This window comes from Polypterus senegalus, chromosome 3, assembly GCF_016835505.1.
Source record: "Polypterus senegalus isolate Bchr_013 chromosome 3, ASM1683550v1, whole genome shotgun sequence".
NCBI lineage: Eukaryota > Metazoa > Chordata > Cladistia > Polypteriformes > Polypteridae > Polypterus > Polypterus senegalus.
In genome coordinates this window covers 24,746,916-24,770,634 of record NC_053156.1, presented here as the reverse complement: position 1 = coordinate 24,770,634, position 23,719 = coordinate 24,746,916, and the positions used below count along the sequence as shown (strand labels likewise).

At 37.8% G+C, this 23,719-nt stretch overlaps 1 protein-coding gene across 2 annotated transcripts in view; it reads right to left on the bottom strand.

Annotated features, from left to right (window-relative positions):
* The window catches only part of LOC120524931 (collagen alpha-1(II) chain), a 101,769-nt gene that overhangs the window by 76,629 nt on the left and 1,421 nt on the right, over window positions 1-23,719 (bottom strand). The window contains exons 2-7 of one of the 2 annotated variants that reach the window (XM_039746804.1): window positions 18,857-19,063; window positions 17,772-17,788; window positions 16,003-16,035; window positions 15,578-15,610; window positions 15,424-15,477; window positions 9,255-9,356 (exon numbers count right to left, since the gene is read on the bottom strand). In XM_039746804.1, the coding sequence (XP_039602738.1) occupies window positions 9,255-9,356; window positions 15,424-15,477; window positions 15,578-15,610; window positions 16,003-16,035; window positions 17,772-17,788; window positions 18,857-19,063 (446 nt within the window). The remainder of the gene's footprint in view (window positions 1-9,254; window positions 9,357-15,423; window positions 15,478-15,577; window positions 15,611-16,002; window positions 16,036-17,771; window positions 17,789-18,856; window positions 19,064-23,719) is intronic. The other variant, XM_039746805.1, reaches the window with a different exon arrangement.

Sequence of the window (23,719 nt, the reverse complement as noted above, 5' to 3'; positions counted from 1 at the left end):
AAATCCTGGGAACAGTTTGTGAACATTTTACACATTCTTGTACTCTCTGTGTGGGATTTCCTCCCAAATCTTAAAGGAATACAAGTTAGGTTAACTGACAAACCTAAATTGGCCCGGGGTATAAGATTGTGCCCAGCAGTATACTAGCACCTAACCCAGATTTTTTTTCTGTCTTGTATACCACAATCCTGAATTGGATATTTGAGTTAAAAATTGTTGGATGGATACATCAAAATAAGTTTGGCCAATCCTTAAGCACTCTGGTGTTTATATATATATATATATATATATATATATATATATATATATATTTAGCAATCATTACTGGACAAATTAAAAATTCCTTCTTGGCCAAAAGGCTGCTATTTCTCATAGTTTGTATTTGGAGGACGGCATACTCTACTACCGTGTATGATTAATTTCCAATTACTAACAGAAACATTATGCTGTGCTCACAAGCTATGGGTATTTTCTGGGTTAAAATGGGTTTCACATGCTCACATCCTGATGTTCACTTGACTTTCTGGTTGCTGTTTTGAGAGAAAAATCAACTGTCTATTGATTTGTTGCTTGATTCAGTCAAAATAAGTTAGAGATTAGTAGAAATGTTTTATAAATATAAAAAGTAGACTAAAAGTTTTATGCCTGTGCAGCATTGCTCCAACCACTATGAAAGCACAAAAGTGCATTTCAGACTAGCCTGGTGATTTTATTTTATGTAATTTAAGATGGGTTGGCACGGTGGCAGTGCTGCTGCACTGCAGCAAAGAGCCCAGAGTTCACATCCCAGATTCTCCCCACATGGAGTTTACATGTTCTCTCTGTGTTTGTGTGGGATTCCACCAGATTAGTTGGATTGGTGATGCTAAATTTGCCCTAGTGTGGGTTTGGTGTGTGAATGTGTGTGTTCACCCTGGGATGGACTGGCAACTTGTCTAGGGTTTGTTCCTGCCCTTTTCCCCAATGCTAACTGGGATAGGCTATGAGCCTGGGCTGGATTATGCAAGTTAGAAGATGACATAAAATGACAGCAGCATTACAGTTGGTAGCGTTATCACCTTATTCGAGATCTTTATTGTTACATACACTGCAAGGGCATAATTAATTTCTTGTGCCACAGTTTCAGGGTGGCAGAGGGAAATATGTGAAGGCAATAAGACAATAAGATGATGTACAAATAAATAAGAGTAGAAGGAGATAAATAAAATCAGTCAGTAAGAGTAGCAAGTGCAAAATGGAACTGTACAGATGTATAGATTGTGTTAAACAGTATGGAATAAATGTAGATGGCAGTACAAATGTAACATACACTACAGCTGCAGATAAACTAGAAGGCGTGTGTGGTACAGGGCACCTAAGATTATGGATCCAGCATACCTGGTTCAAATCTTACACACTGGTTGTTTCTTGTATGGATTTTGCACGTTCTCCATGTGTGTTTCTTTTGAAACATTCTGGGCCAACTGCTGGGCAGTTGCCTGGGGGCCCCATGAGCATAGGAGCCCATGTTTTTGATGCCTATGTATGTTTCTGTTTTGCTATCAAAACAGGAGATCCAGTGCTCTACTATAATGCTGTTAAAGTGGCCCTGTGCCCATTCCCAGAAATATGGATAACAGGTCCAACCTGGTGGCCCCTGTGATGGACTGTCACCAGGTCCACTTCTGCCAGGAAAGGCTCCAGGATCCTGGGTCCCTCAAATGGATTAAGCGAGTTTGAGAATGCAGATTTATTTTAACACGTGAAATGTGAGATCAGCGTTATTTAATATTATGTCCAAGTTGCGCACATTTTGGAAGCTCATATTCTCCATTTGTGACATAGCATATATACATATATCCAATACATGCTAATAATAGCTGCTGGATTATGTGAATTTCCCCTTGGGATTAATAAAGTATCTATCTATCTATCTATCTAATATTCGTACTTAACAGAAACGACCGCGATGACAGTTTTGCAGCTTGTTTAAACTCTTGCTTGATTTGTCATTCCCACGGCATTTTATTGTAAAATTCCAAAAGGCCCATTTTGTTCGACTTTCTCGCACGTGTAGGTTTTCGGCCCGCAATGAATTTTCTAAGTCGCATCGTACAATGTCAGCCAGTGAATGTAAGCCATCGTCCACCCAATACGTGTGCAATTCAATGCTGTGCTGAACAACACAAACTCAACCTGCTAGAAGAACTGCGCGCACAGCTCCGAGTTCATTCAGAGCGTGTCGTCTGCTAAACGCGGCAGGCGGAAAGCCAATCCGTAAACGCCACGTCACCACAGCTTCGTCGGGACATTCGTAGGTGGGCGCGTCTTTTAAACGCATAGCTGAGCCGTGAACGTTTAATACAGTACAGTTAGTATTACCTTCTACAATCCTAAAGAAAATAAACAAAACAGGCTTGTTCATTTTACGCTTGGTCACTAGCGCTACTGAATTAAAACTATGACGAAGGACAAAGCTGTCAAACTCAAGCACTTACTCCTAATGTGACGTCGAGAAAGTCTCTGGCGCTGCTCGAGTCGCCGTAACAATATTGAAAAATGTTCCCTGGAGATGTATTTGTAAGTTGTTTTGTATTGAAGCTGTACATAAATGCAAATGTGTTAACAGTATGTAACACAGGGATGCACTAAAAATTGTTCTGATTATTTCGTGTGACTTTTAAAATAATTTTTGGACGCTGAAATAAAAGCAGCTTTTCTCCATCACCACACATTTTTAGCTGTCAGTTGTCATTTTGTTTAAGTTTTCGCACTATGATTAATGAAATAGCAATATTTTATTTTAGCATAATTCATTTGAATTTAACATTTTCTAACATTAAAATCTGTACTTACAGCTTTGAAAATGTTTTCGAGAAAATTATGGTTCATATGTGGGAACCTTAAAGCTCTATGTAGCAGTCGGGGTATACACAATTCCCAGGTTTTCTCTATAAGTGTGACAGCAGAACAAAGAAATGACAGTGCATTGCGCTCAAAAGCGACAGCTTGGTGCCATAAACATCATCAAGACCGAGGTTGGTGGATCCAAATGACGTGCTGCTACCACTGCTTCATATTATGCTTGGATTAACGAAGGAGTTTTCCAAAGCCCTATTTAAAAAAAATCAGGCCCGTTTTATATACAGTAGTTGTTCGGAAGGTTTCTGGCTTTCTCTGAAGCTAAGTTGAAAGATTTTTGCTGGACCTGATATTAAAAAAAGAACTTGATGGTGTGATGAACAACCTGGAATAAGGGACGTGGGTATCACTCAGATAAGTAACCTGTATGTTTTTAAGAAACAAGGAAGATCCAAATTATAAAAAATTGTGAAAATGTATTAGCCAAGTTTAAGGAATTGGATTGCCACAAGGGTCTCAAAGTTCACTTTTTGGAGTTGCATATGGAATTTTTCCCTGAAAACCTTGGAGTGGTGAGTGAAGAGTGGGATGAAAGATTCCAACAATATAACAAGGACATGGAAGAAAGGAACCTGAGATGTTGGAGTGGACTACTGCTGGATGAGGATGAAAAAGTGGACAAATGACACATGGCAAAAACTAGAGAAGCTGTATGTAAGTCAATAAATATTCATTATTGTTTTCTTCACATATATGTTTAAAAAATATTAGATTGACTAAATGTTCTTATTATAAATTGATTTGGAACAATATTATATACATGAATAAATTGCATAATTTGTTACATTTTAATGTAGTGAGAAGTCATGCAAAATGACACCTTTTTTGGCAAACTAAAAAGATTACAATATGCCAGCATTCATGGCAACTCAGGCCTCTTCTTCAGGCAAGAAGGTGTCATTTTGCTTGACTTCTCAGTACATTCATAATGGCTAACAAGAAAGTGAAGAAGGGTTGTGTATTGGTAATCAGCTCCCTGAAAAACCATTTGGATTAGTGGCTGAAGTTGTGAAAAAGAACTGCTAGTAATCCTTGTTGTGTGTACTAAATAAGGGGAGGGGGATATGCACAATGTACAGTATATACAGTGGTGGTCCCCCTTGGAGATTTGAAAGCAACTGTAATGGACAAAGTTCGTTGCTGGTATGTACCAGTATGCATTCATTAACTACCAGCACTTATAAGGCAAGAATGGGGAATTTCAGGTACGAAGAACCAGTGTGTACCGGCCACTTCAAGCACTGATTTGAATTATATTCTCAAAGGAAAAAGAAGTTTGCAATATAACATTCACCTGAAATGGCAGAATAAAAATGCTGACAAGCTGTAAAATGATATAACAAGGATTCACTTCCATTTAAGCAATAGGGTTGGAGCAGAACCCTTCCATCCATTGCAGCCCTCGAGAGGACTGAACTTGAGGATCCTGACTCACTGTTTGACACTGATGGAGTTGCATCATCGCCCTCTGCTCTAACAAAACAATACCAATTTTATTATAGCGTTGTGATCAAAAATAGGAAAAGTGATATGGAAAAATGGTTCAATTAGAATTGCTTCAACCTCAAATTAAAAAAAAAATAATTCTGTAAACAATTCAACTCTAGCTCTATGTTTGTGAAGAGCCCTGCAGTGGCATCAGCTCCTTCACTGTTAAACTCCATCAATATAAAAAAAAGTGCTATGCACAGCTTTTAATGCTTTTGACTTAGTTTGCTCATGCTATTAAACATTTTACAAATTAGTATAGCTCTGTATAGTTTCATGAGTTTCAATATGCAAAGACCATATACGATCATAAGGCTGTTAACTGTATCTGTGTCACTTTGATTATCTTGGCTAACGTTCTACAAAATGAAATATATAAACATCACTGTAGTGGAAAAGACTCATGCAATGGTATTTAGTATGGAGATGCTATAGAAAATCAGAAGATGTTTGATTCCATCCCTACCACTGGCTGACTTGATGATTTTGAGGTGGTCACTTCCTTTGACTGTACTCCAGTTACAATAGGACTACTATAAAAACTTCATTATAGCTCCTTACTAGTAAAGAGACATGTCAGAGTTCACTATAGAAGTGCAGCACTAGATCAACATCATAAGGCTGATGGTTTGGCACCCTACCAGTGACTCACTTTGTGACTCTAACCGAGTCACTTCATCTGGACATTAAAAAAAGTGCCTTGGGAAATACAGTTCACCTTGAAAGGTGCTATATATAATCCTAATACTGATTCACTGTGTGCCTTTTAGCAAGTCACTTCATGTGATTGTGTTCCAACTATAAAAATACGAGGAGGATCCCAAAAATTCACAGAACTGTTAAAAATGTTGTGCAACTTACAGCTTTTCTCCCTCACCAGTACAGAGGCCGAGTGGGCCAGGAATTACCCTGCATTCCAGTCAAGGTGCCAGTCCATCCTTTAGGGCACTTACACCTTTCAGAAATGTAAAATGCTGCAGTGTTTTACACTCATTCACAGAAAAAGAACATCTTTGGTGCTGACTTAGTAATTGTGCAGGTTAGGTGGTCGAAATAATTGTGTGCATTAAAATTGTTACCAAAGCAGAGATCCATACTTAATTTACTATGGTAAGATGGGACAGAAATCCAGGAGGATGGGAATGTCAAAGACTCATGCATGAACTCTTATTATTAAGAAGCCAAACAGCCAGATGAAGCCCTGAACACTACCAACCTCATTTAATAGGTTAGCAAGATCAGACTCAGGGGATTCTTAGTATCTGTTAAATACATAAACTGATATTTTAAGTCAATTGCTTCTTAAATTACTTTATATACTGAACATTAAACCAATACACTTTAGACTAAAAGTAACAAAGTTGAGAAAACAAGCTCAAGTTAACCAGCGGTCCACCGAATTATAGAAGTTTGCTAACTTTATCCACTAGGTGTAGACACAACAACAACACCACTTTACATGGTTATAATTTCCTTTTCAGTTTGTTCCTTATTGTTTGCAGATATGTATTTATATGTGTTTACATAAATATTTGGGGACTTGCCTTTGCTTTTTCAATAAAATCAACTCCAATCACAAGATGGAAACCTAACATGGAAGGACAAAGACATCAAAGTGAGACTGACAATGTTATGAGTCACACTTTTAACCCATGATTTGATTTACTTTATTAATTCCTGAGTGGAAATTGTCTTTTCAAATGACCTTGTTTAGATTTGAAAATGTTACTTTCAGTCATAATTTTACAGCCATGGTAAATGTCAGGTGGTGAGATTCTTGATTTATGCAGTATGACTTTATTGACATTCTTATTTCTGTTTTTCATATTCTGTTTCAGTTTAATTGTAGCTGCTTGCCCTCATGGCAGATGACTGGAATGCTGCCTTACAGCTGTGTTGCCTAGTGGCTAAGGTGTTGGACTGTAAACAATAGTTCAGTCTGCACCTCCAGTTCACTATATTACCCTTGACATGCTGAACACTAAATAAAGCTGCTATATTAAATAAAACTTGTTATAAAATAGTCAAAAAATGAATCCAAAGCAGGGCGGCAGTAACCACATGGGAAGCATAGGGCATAAAACGGTCTGTGCTCCATTTGTAAAAAAAAAAATTAAAATAGTATAACTATATTGCAAATAGCACTGGGATCATTTAAAAAGACACTATATAAATTGAAAATTGCTTGTTTGTAACTGGTCTATAAAGTGTGCATATGGAGATGGTGAATTCTTTGGTAAACAAAGCTGCATAAAAATCAGCATAACGGGACTAAATGTTGTCATTGAAATTAGTGATGGCATTTTATTTCCCAACCCCAGTTTTTCCCAGTCTTACTTCCAAATATTGGGCTCATTTTAGCTGCTGTAAAAGGACTGTCAGCTAATGCATAATAAAATAGGGTTTAAATTGAAGATGGTTTGAAAATAGGCTAGGGACTCACTAAATGTATTTACTGTATGTTTAAAATATCCAGACTTTCCTTTCTCAGGTTGTTTAAAGATGCCAAGATGCCACTGTGAGGCAACACTGTATGTTTGGAAACTGTTGATTAATAGATTGATATGATATTATAGGCACTATATAAGAGATAGACAGGAAGGAAAGGGGCTATATAATGGATTAATAGATACAGAATAGATAGAATTTTATTTGTCCTCAAGTCAGTCAGTAAGTCGAAAAACAGAATACAAAACCTGCACATGCACTGCCAATGGGGAATATGGCCAAGAAGTTTACTTTACTAAAGCAGTGCTCCCTTTTTGTGTTTGGAAGTTATTGGACGACAAAAACATCCTGCGCTGTGTTTGTGAGTCAGAAAGCAGATCTAATTTAAAGCAAATTACAGAATCAGTAAGGTGGGAACATGACCATGCTCATCATGAGACCTCAATTAGCCCAGCGAAGCACTGGTCTATTAATTTTTTTTTTCTGTACTGTAGTTTCTTCACCTTGATTCCCTTTCTTAAAATTCTCATTAATTATTAAATAATCAGTCACAGGCTATTATTACCATGACCTCGGACAGGAATCCACACCATTCTCATACATGTGAAAAACCTGCTGCTCAGGTCAGGTTGTGATGCTATTTTAAGCAAACACCAAAGGATCCACATTTTGTTCCAGAAGAAGGGAGAAAAGGCTGCAGTCCATGCCAATTCAGACAGAGTAATCGGGTGCATCCCTGGACTAAAGCAAATGCCCTGTTCTGATGGGATTAGGGAGTTAAAAAGGAAATGGTTTACTTCAGGATCCACATTTGCTCATCTAAAGTACATGGGCATAACATGCCTGTTACAATGCAGTGATAGTATCATTCCACAGATGACTGGGCTACAGAGTTTATGCTTCATTTGTGAGACACAAGGAATGGGGTTCAGTTCCTGGGACTATAGTGGGACAGTCTGCAGCAGGTGCCAAGGGAAAATCCAAACTTGGCTGCAGTGGTATCAGAAGCTAGATGCCTTTCTCCGAGAAGAATATAACAATGTTTAGTGTGTGAGCCATAATGGCACTGACCTTGCAGGTGACAATATGTATGGAGTTTGCATTGGGGGGGGGCGTTGATTGTGAGTGTTAAGAGTTTGATTCCAAGTGGGGAATATTATGGATTAATGCGATCACAGTTGCACTGGGGCCAGCTGTTTAATACTTTTCAGTCATAACCATAAATTAAAGAAAGAAAAAGTGAAACACTGTTCTCAGGCTGAAAAAAGACAGAAACAGAAAGGAAGGTTAGAAACACCAGATTGCATGTCTAACCTTCTTTTCTAATTATTTCACAATGGGAATACCCTTTAACTTTTTTTTTTATATATTTATGGTTATTATTACCCTTTTCTCCTTCTTCGCTTTTAAAGATGCACACTATGCAGCCTTTGAGTGCCACAATGTTGAATGTGCTAGCCTGCTATGGGGTAATAATGACTCTGTTGCGGAAGGCAGTTACGAGACTGATGGTTTAGGCTACAGAGGTTCTCCATTTTCAGTTCAGAGAGTTAGGCTGCTTGTTTATTTGGCCCACAGTAAGGCTGTGAACATGATGGTCAGGATTTGATTCTAGGTGAGGGACAAGATGCAGAGAGCATTAAGGATAAGCCTGATGTTAAATGCAGGGGTATCACTGTACCTTTTTCATGAAGATGGTGAATTTGTGTAAGCCTGTTATAATCCAGTTACAGTACCACCCCATAGATCATGGCAATAGTAGACACCTTGGTTACAATTGTTCTTCTTCTTACATGTTACACTGCGTCCCTGTTGCTAGAATATCTATCAAGAGATCTGTGGTTTAATTCCCGGTGGGGATCAAATCACTGGACACTAAGGCTAAAACCAATTGCACCTACAAAACATAGTCCTTGTTTGCTAGTTGGTCCCTTAAAGTTTAGTGTACAATCTTATAATTCATGGGGTCCACACAAACAGTTGCTGTTTTATTTGTGAACACATTGAGGCTCTGATATTGTAGATGTGTAGGATTTTGTAAATGTCCAGTAGTCAAATCAATTCTGAATTTAGAACATTAGATACAAATTTGACAAGTACAGGCCATTCAGCTCAAAAAGCTTGCCAATACTATCCACCTAATTTTCCCTTTAAAACATTAGAAAAGTTTTTACAAGAACAGAATTTTTTTGTCAGAAAGTGTCAGAGTGGGAAGCCTCATTCAAAGGAGACATGTCAGAATTATCATTGAGCATTAATATTTAAAAAAAATTTTACTACAGTGTAGTGAATAGATTTAATGGATGTTGTGGTGCAAGTCACTGGAAATGCTGAGGCATCAATGCCTTTCGTGAACTGATGGTGGATTCAAGAAGAGACATGTTAATTGCTATATGTTGTCTCAGGAAATTACTTACTCCGCCAAGGCCAGGTGGTCCAGGAGGACCTGGTGGGCCAGGAGGTCCGGGGTTTCCAGGAGTGCCAGGTTCACCGTCACGGCCACGTGGCCCAGGAATGCCCTAGAGAGAAGTGAAAAAAACACTGGTGAGGGTGACATTAAATTACTAATGGTATATACAATACAAATTAATCCAATACATAGAAAAAAACAAAGTACTAGAAGGTCTTCACTAAACAATATAATAATAGATAGATAGATAGATAGATAGATAGATAGATAGATAGATAGATAGAACTTTATTTGGTGGCCCTGGGGAAAATTTGGCTTTTTACAGAAGCTCTATAAATTAATAAATAAAAAATATAGTCTGAACACACACCAGAATGATTAAAAAGTTTGAAAATTAAAAAGAAAGAAAACTTCTGCCTTGGCAGTCCCAGTCCCAGTGAGGCACTATACACATGTATTGCTGTTAGTATGAAGGTGCCCCCTGTAGTGTTTGTTGACACACTTCTGCTGAATAATTTGTTTTCTTAAAGTCCTCATTTTTAGTGTGTCAGAGAGAGGATGTGCAGCATTGTTCATAATATCACTTAATTTTGTTTTAATTCTCCTCTTTGCTACTACCTCCAGGGTGGTCCAGAGTGCATTCCATATCTGAGCTTGAACTTTTAATTCACTTGTTAATTTAGTGGACCTCTTTTGAACTGATGTTACCAGCCTTGCAGACAACAGTGTAGAAAATCACACTTTCCATCACAGAGTTATGAAAGAGGTGGAGGATATCACTACCCCTCATTAAAGGAATGCAAACTCCTAAGGAAAAAAGAGCCTACTCTGCCCTTTCTTATATATTTAATCTGTATTCCATGACCATTCCAACCTATCATTAATGTGGACCACTTCACATCTGCTCCTTGAATAGTGACTGGACATAGAGGTTCTTTGGTGCTGCAAAAGTCAATAAACAGTTCTTAGGTTTTGCTGATGTTAAGATGCAGACAATTCCCAAAGTTCTCCACCTGACTCTTCTGTTCTGTTTTATTCCCCTTATCAATACACCCCATGAGTGCTGAATCATCTGAAAATTTCTGCAAGTGACATTGACAAGTGACATAGGAAAGTAAAACCAACTTTTAATCTTTACAGAAAAGTAAAAGTGCATGGAATTAAAAAATGTGTGTAAAATGTTAGCAAAAAATAAACAACATTTGTGACTGATGTACTGGAATTCAGTTTATACAGATCGAGTAACATTTGAACAAACTCCCCTTTTGTAAGAAGTCTGTATATTCATTGACTGCCATACAATGGATAGTGTTTGCTTCAGCCTTGGGCCCAATGCTCTAGGCACTAGCTATAATCTGTACTGGATGAAATGGCTTTAGTAAATGGATGAATCAGGTCAGATCAGGTCAGGGAGCATGCATTGGTACAGCACTTTGCCGCATCCACCACATGATGAAACAGTTCAGGATCCTGGTTGGCACACCCCCAGGCAGACACACGGTCCAGTCCCACCCTCCAGAAATGACCATCTATCTGCCGCAGCCAGGTGTTACGTGGGCGTCCCCTTGGCCTGATCCAGCTGTTCGGGTCCTCAGCAATGAGGATCCTGCAAGCCGGATCACCCTTGGGTAATAAAGCCACATGGCCGTAGTGCCATAACTGACACTCCCTCACAATGCAGGTAATGTGCCTCATTTGGTACTCCATGAGCAACCACTCATTCGACACAAAGTTAAACCAGCCGTACCCAAGGAGTCCAGTCCTTGTGTCAAGTCACTGGCTAGTGTCCATGTCTTTCAATTATAAAGCAAAGCAGGAAGCACCAGGACTCTAAAGAGTTGGACCTTCTGTTTTTTTGCAAAGATATTGGTAGCGCCACACAACGCTTTCCTGCAACGTCATGGCCCCCATGTTCTCCCAATCGGTCTATTGACTTCATAGGAGAGTCACCAGAGACATGAATGTCTCTGCCGAGGTAAGTAGACCTCTCGACAAGGTTGACACTCTCCATAGACACACTACTGATGGCTGTGCCAAAGAGGTCATTAAAAGCCTGGATCTTGGTTTTCATCCAGGACACTTGCAAACCCAGACACTCAGACTCCTCACTCAGCCTCTCAGACTCTGCAAACATCACAGCATCATGGCAAAGTCAAGATCAGTGAATCTTCTTCATCAAGAGATGCCCCACAGCTACTGGACCCCACAACTCTTCCCAACACCCAGTCGATGCAAGCATTAAACAGAATAGGAGAAAGAACACAATCCTGATGAACCCCAGAATCAACTGGTAAAAATGCAGAGGTTCTGCCTCCGCTCTGCACAGCACTCATAGTACCAGTGTACAGGCTAGCCATAAAATACAGAAACTTTGAGGAGATCCTGTGAAGTCTCAGGATGTCCCACAGGGCAGCTTGATCAACTGAGTTGAACGCTTTATGAAATTAGTGCCAAAATACGGTTGATGATAGACTTTATAGTTGTAAAACCAGACTGCCCCGGTCGCTGGTAGGTGAGCAAGTGATCACAGATCCAATTGAGGATGACCTTAGCGAGGACCTTTCCCAGCACCGAGAGCAGTGTTATCCTCCTGTAGTTGCCACAATTTAGGTGATCACCCTTCCCTTTCCAGATTGGGACGTCAAGCCCCATTTTCCAGTCAGTTGGGATGATACCCATCTCCCAAATGGAAGCTAAGACTGCTTGCAATGCCAAGGCAGCCTTACCACCAGCCTGGAGAAGTTCACCCTGGATGCCACAGAACCCTGCGGTCTTCCCTACCCTCTGCTGGTTCACCACTTGTGCAATCTCAGTGAGATTGGGTGGTTCATAGCTAATTGGAGGATCAGCCTCAAGAACCACGGACCCAGAGATATCCAACATCTTAGCTGGAGGATCAGTTTTTAAACAGCTGCTCAAAGTAGCCAGCCTAGCGGGTCACAACTGCAGTGTCATCCATAAGGACCATCATCCGCCCTGGATGAATGAGTGAATGAATATGGAGCAAACATAAATATATAATGGAACATCTCTCTTATGACTACCTGTCTATTGTAGGGTCATTATCAGTCATAGCCTATTCCAGCAATGTAAGCTTTAAAAAGATCCACAGCAGGACCACTCAAACCCACTTTGGAAGGGTGAATATAGTATAACTGATCAAGCTAGACTCTGCAGAGTTAATGTGGAGGAAACTTACATATACACAGTGGGAATCGGGCAAAGACCCGGTTAGGAATCAAAGCCTTTATTTCAGCACAGGCTTGATGAGATAGAACAGAAGCCACATACAACTACACAGGGCCAACTAAGAGTTGACAGACCAGCTACTTTAATAGGTTTATAGGGTCCTTATTATCATGTGATTAGAGTACAGTGACATTCTTCTTTGCACATGCTAATTAACAAGCAACACTTTGCAGAGAATTTCATTCTTAGGTACCATTGTGGCTAAGAATGTTCTTGTCTCTTTCTGAATGGTTCCCAACTCTGTCTGTCAAATTTCCTGATTATCCTGTCTTTATAATCTAATGCATTATATAAATTGGTGTTGTACTTAAAATTTGTGCAATGGAGGGTGAAGGGAAAGTTGTGACAGGACTGAATGACCAAATATCACAGAGAACACTCACACTCAAACTATTCAGTCATATCATAACAAAATTAGATTGGTTAAGAATTGACAACAACAGCTCTCTGTTATCCAGAGCAGCAGTTTCTATGTATGTTTAGTGGAGGTTGTTTGTATTTTTAAGTTTATATGGGATCTTCTGTAACATTTTGATTTTCCCTTGGGGACAAATACAGAATAATCCAATTTAATCGAATGTAACATGCATGTCTTTGCGATGTGGGAGGAAACAAAAGTAATTATCATTCATCAAATTCCTAAACTCACTTATTTCAATTCAAGAAGGAGCAGGAACCTGTCAAGTCAGCATTATCTTAAATTCAAGAACAGCCCTTGATTAGGTATTGGTTTACTACCTACTTATAGACACCCACATTCACTTAAATTCTAATGTTATGCTGCTAGATTATGATAAAAGTGTTCCGAGATATTTCAGGTATTTCAGGAAGAGTGAAGTTTCAAAGTGAGTAGCTATTTCAGGTAAGAAAGTTATACTTAACTAAGCATGGTGCCTGTAGCATGACTTTGAAATATGGTGACAATGTTAACAAAACCTTGGTTAGATGTGCAAATTTTAGTTTATGTTATAAAAAACATCTTTGTTGTGTGGATAATCCTGAATTAAGAAACATGCTGTAATCTGAGTGGCTAAGGGAATTGCATCTTTTTAGTAATAAACAGTGTAGGCTTTTGCAGGACCTCATCCAGGCCTACAAAATTCTGGGCGAACCCTGGGCACTCTTGAAGCTGTTGTGAAAAAGAGGATGAGGGCATAATTGGATGCCATAATGAAAAATACCCTCCAGGAGGCGCTCTTTTGGAGCAGTTTTAGCCACATGCTCATTCAATGAGGAGTTCTGGGCTCTGGCCACTTTTATCAGGCAAGTCAATTCTTCCACACGGGGTACTCATTAAGTTTATTTTTATTTCTTTATTTACTTATCAAATGATTGATTTGTTGGCTTTATTATCTGTCCTATTAGTCTGTATTCTTATTTTTTTGTTTCTGCTGCTGTATGCATCTGAATTTCCCCTTGGGATTAATAAAGTTTATCTAATCTAATCTAATCTAATCTAATCTAATCTAATTCATTCCACAGAATTCTTTCAATTGAACATTGCATATGTGAGGACGCCTAGTGGGCATTAAAGGGAAGAGCATTCAGGATAGACACCCAGAAAGAATTCTAAATAAGAATGGATTATGGGAGTCCAGAAGAAACTAATTAGATATGCAGTTGATGAGGAGACATTGAAGACAAACGTTCGAGAAACATTTACAAACCAATAAACCTGTCATGACAATGTTGGTACCCCCCAAACCACTCACTCCTCACCCATATACTTGAGCAAAAATTCACAATAATGCAGAGTCAATTATTTAGAATCATGAATCAGCATTAAAATAGGATTGTCATGGGAAAACAACAGTCCCCAGTAAAACCCCAATGAATATAGGAAGAGCATACATCCATATCAGCTAGTAACTGAACTGAGACCAAAATGCAATGAGGCCATAGTGTTACCTGCTATGCCATTGTGTACTCCTACATCACAACAGACAAGCTTCTTATACACACAGCTAATCAACAGGCATTATGCAATTGCATCTAATATAATGCGTAAAGTAGTGAAAGGAAGGTAAATGGGGAAAATCCTGTTTAGGCAGATGGTCAGTGCTTATACTAACAACATTCTCTTTCGCTGAAGACTTCTAAAAATGTAAAAAGTTATTACTTTATAGGTATCAATTCCAAAAACATTTTTATTGAATATAGAGCTCAAAGTTTATAGGGATTAATACATATTTCCAAGTGTATGGAACAAAGGGCAAGAATGAACCTGGGAAGAGATTCCAGTCAATTGCAGAACCTAAACATGCGTTCCCCCACACTCACTTGTTCTAGGCCAGCTTACAAATGAACAATTAAGCTCATTAAGAAGGAAAACTGGGGTACCTGAAGAAACATATATGTGGACATTGGGAGAACACGCAAACTCCATACAGACAGTGATCAGGGTTCTAGAGCTGTGATTATTTGTAGGTTTGAGAATGTTATGTATATGTGCAGTTCTGTCCGTTAATACATACCATGCATATTTATATAGTTTAAATTTCACTATTTTGAAGGTGTTTGGAAACATATTAAAATCATTAAAAGATGTTATTAAGTATATATATGGGGATACATTTTACATTGAAAGAGTGGGTAGTGGGGGCAAAGACACCACTAAGAAGGTAGAACCTTGGACTAGGACTCTCATCAAACCTCAAAAACCCATTAGCAGCAGAAAAGGTGTTTCAGATCCCATTGACTATCTGGTGACTTCTCTGCATTTATGAAACACAGAAAATGTTATTCTATCAGTCATTGGACTCCTATTGTCCTTTTCCTTAAACTACATTTTATTGTAATGCTGGTCTGTTTCAGTTATGTGCAATAAAAAATACTAGTGAAAGCAGGATGCTTCTACTTAAAGGCGTTTTGGACAACTTGACTGAGTTTTATTTCAAGGTGTTCAGATACAAAGGTGTGTGACTTACTTTTTCGCCTTTGTCTCCTCTGTCTCCTCTTGGTCCTTGCTCTCCTGGAGGGCCCTATGTGAATCATAATAATGAAGAATTAGGGCTTAATGTTGAATAAAAGAGAATGCACTGGTAAAGGATGTTGTCAGCAATTGACGTCAATAAGGCTTACCATTGGACCACCGGGCCCCCTTGGTCCTACAACCTGAAAAAAAAAGATCAAAAGTTAGTAAATGGTTATTGACATGATGGGGAAGATGATGAAGGCCTTTATGTGAGAATGATGGGCAATATTTGGATCACTAAATAGAGGTAGTTGCTCTACAATTGAGGGATATGCCTTTGCTATTCTTCATGTTGTTTGCAGCTGTTTATAAGTATAAGCCCATTTTGGCATTTTACTCTCTGCGTTAAGAGGGCTGCTCTCTTTAATAATTTGTTTTATCTACAAGACATTAGTAAATCACTATAAATATTCAACGCCCTCAATTCATTAAGAAGTCACTAGATCATGTTTGCTTTTTTTTTTTTTTTTCTTACAGTGGTTTCGTTTAAAAAAAACTTTGTTGGATGTATATACATAGAATATGCACTTACTTCAGTAATGTCACCTGGCTCACCCTTCTGTCCCTGTGTGACCAAAAACAGAGAAACAGATAATTGTATTACGTCAAACACAGCACTGTCCTGACACCATCAGCTTGGGATGCATGTCAGTGATTGCATACATACATCAGACAAAGGAAAATATGAGTCAAACATATTTTTGTGTTCCTGGTTAGTTTAAAATGTGTATTTCTTAATGAAAACTAAAAATGAAAACTGTTATCCAACTTATGGTTCCACATATTTTATTAGTATTGTATCAATGTATTTTATCAACTTTCACTAGTAATCATTTAAGCTGCACCAGCACTGGAGTCTACTACAACACAAAGTGGGAAGCACCACCAGCAGTTTAAAATTAGAAATTTAAAAAAGCCTACATGGGGGTTTTATCATTCTTAATTTAAAAGAGATAAAAGGTAAATATGTAACAATAATCATATATGATTTCATTTTCACAGGGATCCCTACCTTATAATAATACAAATAACACTAATAATAATACATTCTAAGCATGCTTTTTCCATTGGAGATGCAAGTGGGATCACAGCCTATAACAGCAGCAAAGGGAAAATGGCAGAAATGAACACTGAACGTAATACCAGTTTATCACTAGCATCACGCTCACATACTGCACTTACAGATATGTATGCAGAAACCAGTTTAAATTCACTGGTCTACCTAAGAACAATTCACCTATTCACTGCTTGAGTGAAGTTTGCATGGTAAGACCTACACAAATGTGAGAGTGTGTAGACATCGCACAGGTTCTTGGAACTGTAAAGTAGCAGTGCAAACAATGTGCTGTAATCAAAATAATAATGGTAATAAATAAAACAGGATCAGAATTTGGGAGGATGGTGGGACTATGTAGTGAACAGGCAACAAAAAGAAATAATGGATAATCCATTTTCTGAACACTGCTTTCTCCTGCCTTTGGATTGCAGAGTGCCTAAAAGTATTCTGGAAGAATTGGTCATACTGACCATACAAGGCCATTACTGTGCCATTTTACAGACATCACTCAGACTAATCTGCAAGTGTTTAGAAGTGACCACAGTACCAAGGAAGACCCATAATTGACATGACATGCAAACTCTTCACAGATTGAGACCTGTTGATAAATCCTGCCCAGATCCTCAGAGGTATAAGACAGTACCACTAACCACTATACCATCTGTTATAGCATAAGTAGTGATATAGTAGTCAGGGTCACCAAGACTTTGCAAAAATTAAACTAAAATACGGAATTAAATTTGTATTCCAGCTCCCCTGATAATGTCAACATTATATGCTTGGACTGACAAAGGTTCAACTGGTTTTAAAATGAGACATCACTCTGTCTCTTCAAGACAGTATTAATCCCCTTGGTTGCTCAATTATACTAAACACTGCTCAAACTTTATACTAGCAGTATGTTGTTTTAAAAAAGAGCTGTTCATTTAATTTCAGTGTAGAAAAGGCATTCTATTAATAACATGCTTTATTATCCATCCATCCATCCATCCATTTTCTAACCCGCTGAATCCGAATGCAGGGTCACGGGGGTCTGCTGGAGCCAATCCCAGCCAACACAGGGCACAAGGCAGGAACCAATCCTGGGCAGGGTGCCAACCCACCGCAGGATGCTTTATTATCATTTTATTTATTTATTTATTAATTTAAAAAAGACTGCAGTACAAGTGGGTTGTAATCATTTAAAGTGAAAGGCTGCATGTTTCTTATGCTGAACAAGGAATTAGAATGGCTGGTTTCCTTACCTTTTGACCCGGCGACCCTGTGACCAGGAAAGACAGACAAAGAAAGAAAATTAATCCTGTGCATAAGTGTCACAAAGTCCACTTTGAACCCCAAGTCGTACCCCAACATGCCCAACACAAAGACCATGTGACCCAGCCTAGCCTGCCATTCCCCATGAAACCATACCCCCAAACCCCACCATCTGGGGGCAACTTATGGTGTTGCCACATGAGAGACTGAGGACAACCTCAGCTGAGCTGTAAAGGCAGAAAGTCAAAGGCATAGCATAGTGTGAGGGGGGAGACAGAACATGAATGTCAGTGGGATGAATATGAACATGAATATGGAAAAAGTGAAAAAAAATGATAGGCATCATGCTGTGTTGTTCTCTTAATTGAAGATGTCAGGCTATTAGAGGATAATAAGCTGGCAAATACAAGTGAGGCATTAAAAAACAGAGAAGAAGTAGATAAGCTGAGGAAAGAAAAAAGGAAGCATTTAAAATGGGCAAGTGCGTTTAAAGCAAAAAAGCATTCAGACACTCTATTGTTTATAAGAACAGAACCATTTTCTGACAACAGGAAGAAAGCCTGACTCTAAAATGGATAAGGGTATCACTAATTGTTTTTATACATCCACTGTGGTTTAAAATTCAGTCAGTAGAAATGATCTGTTAGCCAACTTGCTGTTGGCAGAAAATGGCTTTCCAAGTGCACTTCAAATTTCACATTAAGTCTTTTTTATTGCCCTGGGGCTTCTGGGTTTCATTTTTGACTACTTATCACAAGAACTGTTCAAATTAGGACTGTAAAGATTAACTTTTGAAATGGTACCCTTTGAGGAAGGAATACAAAACTATTTGACAATCAGTAATTCTTGGCCTTATAGTCTCACTCACTTGCTTTATGCTAAAGATGTGAGCCAAAGCCAATACATCTTTAATTGAGAAGCCCAGGCAATGAAGTGAAATTGGAAGTGACTCTGAACAGTAACTGAGCCATGAATCATCTGGACTTGTTGTTAGAAACAAGACCAGCCATTCATAACTACTTGCAAAAGCAAAATCTGTAATTTATTTATGAAGAAGAAATAAATAAATTACGACCATCTCTGTCAGGTGCGTTAGCGCCGCACACAGGGCAACATTCTCCAAATGGAATCTCGGGGTTGGGGCAATCCTTTAGCTCCTCGCAGATGATCTCGTCACACAGAACTGTCCCGGTGTCACACACACAGATCCGACAGGGCTCAGGTTTCCATACATCCTTGTCCTTATAATTCTGCCCATCCTGAAGGCAGCTGCCTTCCTCCTCTGAGGAGGCCACAGCAGTTGGAGGGAGGAAAGAAAAAAAGGTCATCACATCAGCAAAGGTTTCATAGAAAATTATTATCATGACCCGCATCCCCCACACCCTGACTGTCTCAGTTTTTATATATAAACGCACACTTTTACTCCTGATGAGTGACAAGCCAAGAAATTATATGGTGAGAACAGACGACTCATCTCCATGGATCTAAAGCCTTGTTTGTACTGTTAATATAAACATATGGCGACACAGGCACTCAACAGGGGCCAAAAGAAACAAACACCATTAAAATTCATGTCATTCATGAAACTCATTGCAAACAAAAATAAATCTTCTCAAGTTAGGTGCATCTCAGAGGATATTTCAAACGACTCGAGTGTTTTTCGTTGCAAAACAAATTCCCACCACAAGGTGGCAGCGATGATCTTTTGAATAGAGGACTTAAGCGCAAACCATTAATTAAGGATGCAGGAAGCTTGCTTTCATTTGGTCTTATTTAAACTCCTTTTGGATATGTATTTGGCCTCCTCAGCCTATACAAAAAATATATATTTTGGTGCTTTTTATCACAAGAAACTCATCAAAATTGGCTATAATATTGCTTTCATGTGACATATAATTGGATGGATAGGTACAAAATGCCCTATTTATCATAAGCAGATACACACGATGCAATAAATGATTGTTAGATTTCTATAGCTGTATCTAACAAGTTTAACAGAAGTCACTGTGCATTATACACACATAAATATGAAATACAAGATGTCCTGTACGCAGATATTCAAGACACTGTGGCTGATTTTAGGTTTCTGTATCTGTCTCTAACAAGGTTAACATTGTGCATGATAAGATAGACAATAAGAAATGAAATACAAAATATTATAAGTGGACATGCAAGATGCAATGTATAATTGTTAGATTTCTGCAGAGGTCTCTACCAAGCTTAATAAAAAGTAATATGCATGATGCATAAATAGGTAGATAGCATATTTTATATTTTATATAGAAGTCTACGTGACCATCATCATCAGGTCCTTCCATGAAAACCCTAAATACAAAGAGGACTGTTTGACTTATGTTAGGTAGATTGCCCAGAGGGGACTGGGCGGTCTCGTGGTCTGGAACCCGTACAGATTTTATTTTTTTCTCCAGCCTTTGGAGTTTTTTTTTGTTTTTTCTGTCCACCCTGGCCATCGGACCTTACTCTTATTCTATGTTAATTCATGTTGACTTATGTTTATTTTTTATTGTGTCTTCTATTTTTCTATTCATTTTGTAAAGCACTTTAAACTACATTTTTTTTGTATGAATATGTGCTATATAAATAAATGTTGATTGATTGATTGATTGATTTTGAGTTTTATATCTATAATATACCATATATATCTCTCAGTCACACATAATTAAAGTTACCTCTGTATGATAGTTAGACAAATATGTAAGTGACTGGATAGTAGATTGATAGTTGAAAACACTGTAAACATCGTATTTCATATCTACATAAAAATAAAGATGAGTACTAGATGTTGTTAGTACTATTTTTATATTTTTTTCAAATCTCCTCTGAGTAAATGAACACTAGTAGTAAAGAAATTAATATTCCACAGAGTGGTTCAGAAAGCTAATAATATTTTTTTCTGCATAGGCTGAGGTATATATTATTTATAGTTGAATGCTTTTTAACTTTGAAATATGATATATTTAGGTAAAATAGCTTTTATGCATAATGAAACAAGCTTTGTAGAAAACAGGCTTCACTCCATAAGATGGAGTATTACTTAACTGTTTGTAGTTGTAGGTTGATGGCTAGATAGATGTCATTTTATTATAGTGCCTTTAATAAGTTTAAAAAACATAAATGTGCCATAGAAAACAAACTACCTTTAGAGAAAATAAGATTAAGACCAAATGCTGAATGATGCATATTGGTCAGAATAAAAGATCTCATTTGAAATGTGCAGTTTTATAAGGTCACTAGTGGACATATTTAAAATATTCCTATATAATGATGTAATAAAATATCTTTTTTCCCCTTAATGATCTTCAAAAGGCTTTTTAAGGATACACATATTGGAGAAGTACTGGGAAAGGAGTGAAGCTTTGAGAGGGTCCGTGCCTGCTCATGTTTACCTTGGTGGCCAGGTCCACCCTCATGGACCTTAGGATTTATGAATGACCTCTTTCTTAAAGAGACAGTCCTCAATTCACAGGGAGCTGCTTAAACAAACACTGGGGCTTTAAACCTCATCTGGAAACCATTGCACCCAAGCATGCCAGCCCAAATATTTCAAACAATGGAGAATGGACACCTTTCACTGGGCCCAGGAGCACCCTGGAGATCTAGGCTACTTATCCTGTGTACATTTTATAACTAGCCTAGTGGAATGTAGTTCAAAGATATTTCATGCCTTTCCCTTGGGCTTTTTAGTCTTGTCAAGTGTGTTTCATTTTATGAATTGACTATTACTGCAATTCACAAGATAGATATCTGTTTCTTGCAATTTGTGTTTGAATGGCTGCAGTGCAACCATACCTGGAATAAAAGGGGACAGAAAGTAAATGATAAATGTAAGTGGATCATCTATTAACAGATTACATGCAGTTGATGAAGAGCTCATAAAAATATGACATGCCTGCATCAAAGTTCTAAACTTCAAAGTCTCACAAAAAAGAAATTGACACTTTGTCAAAATGAAACTATAAATCAAATCAAATCAAATGTGCTTTATTTAACTTTTATGAGTGCTGTAGCTGTGCGTAGTTAATACAGCACATGCTTGCTTCCATAAAGTAGAATGTGAGTATTTATGGATCTGTTTAACACTACTAATTGAAAATAATACTTTGTATGTTTTATGCTTTCAATTTCATTTTTTGATTATAAATATTTCAGTCTCTTGCATTATTGGCACTGAAGCCCTTTGAGCCTGCTAGGCTGAGCTTTACTTTAATAAAGCACCATTCACTTTCTAGAGCTTGAGAAATTAAAAAAATGAGTTTACTGCATTCTGATTCTTTATAACAGCATATTCTTGTAATATTTTGGAATAATATTTGGCATTTCACACTTTGTTCCAACTCTGTCAAGTCTCAGTACAATAAAAAGCAGCTAAAACTTTTTTTTTTTTCTTTTTTTCCATGAAGGAACTGCACTCATTTGAAAGCTATTATGAGAGCACTTTCTCTCTTTTTATCTCGTGCAGCCCTGTCTGTCTCTCCACATCTAGAAAACAGATGGAAACACTAAAACAGTCACATGGAGGCTCACTTTTGGCAAGTCTCCACAAGCAGCTACCTTTTAGCAAGCATTTCTGTAAATCGTGGAATGCTGCCCACCTGAACCACAAAAATACCTCAGTAGACATTGGGCTTTTTTAACACGTGGGCTTTATGTCTTATCCATCCACATGTGCCTCTATTTCTGTAATCATATATGCATTTAGCAGAATTATTGGCAGTTTTTTTGATGCAGACAAGAGGTTTACCTAATTTAATTTAATTCAGGTCGCCTGTACTCAGATTTAAGACTTAGAATGTTTTTGTCTGATACGTTTTTCAGGATTTTTTTTTTTTTTTGGTAAATATATATGTCCACTCATAAAAATAAAGGTGCCGGAGTGGTTCTTCAAAGCGATGCCATAGGGGTAGAGGAACCATTTTTGGTTCCCTATTCAGAAAGAATCATTATTTATTTAACTCTGTAACAGTCTCCATATAGTAAATAACCACGAATGGATGGTAATAGATCTGTGAAATACCAATGGGTCCTGATTTTAAGAGGACTCTTGTACCATACAATAATGCAGGCTAAGTTCTGGTTTTTTTGATCAGTTAGTGTCTTGTTAGGCAGCCTACCATATATTAAAGATTTCATTTTACTGCGTATTAGGAAGTTTTTCAAAGCATTAAGAACCAACTTCATATACAAAGATGCCTTCCCGGAATGAGATGGTGCTTTGTCAAGCAAAGGTTCTATGGGGAACTACACAACCCAGTAAAGAGCCATATAGTGCCATTACAAAAACAGTATTTTTAAGAGTGAAGACCCCTTTTAATTGTGAGCTATATAAAGTTTCAAATACACAAATAACTATGATTACACATACAATTGTGATTCAACAATACATGCCCTGAAGAAACTATTCTGCGTTTACAATGTATTCTTGCTGGCATTTATAATTTTTAAGTCATAAAATGTAGACTTTTAGGCTATTTTTAAACAAACTGTAAACTGGCACAACTATAACCTATCATATAGTGACTTCTATTATCATATTTATCAATTATTAACCTATTCCTATCTGTCTGTTTGTATAAAGGTGTTAGAAGATGATCCTATTTATCATTAATGACACAAGTGCATTACACGATCTGTGTATCATGGAAAGCTAGTTTAAGACTAACACACAGGTAATTGTATCAGTCTGAAATCAGATGCATTTATAATTAAATATAAATCTTTTTGTACCCATATATCTCCCATTCTGGAGTTCAATTAAAAAAAACAATTAAGGGCGGTATCCGCTTAGCAGATCAGCGTCTACCCGCGTGTCATTAATCGATATATTAACTGGCAGACTTGCAACAATTTATGAAAAGTCCAGAATAGCAAACAAGACCCAACTCGTTTCGCCTGATCTAAAGTATTGCTTTTGAAGAGA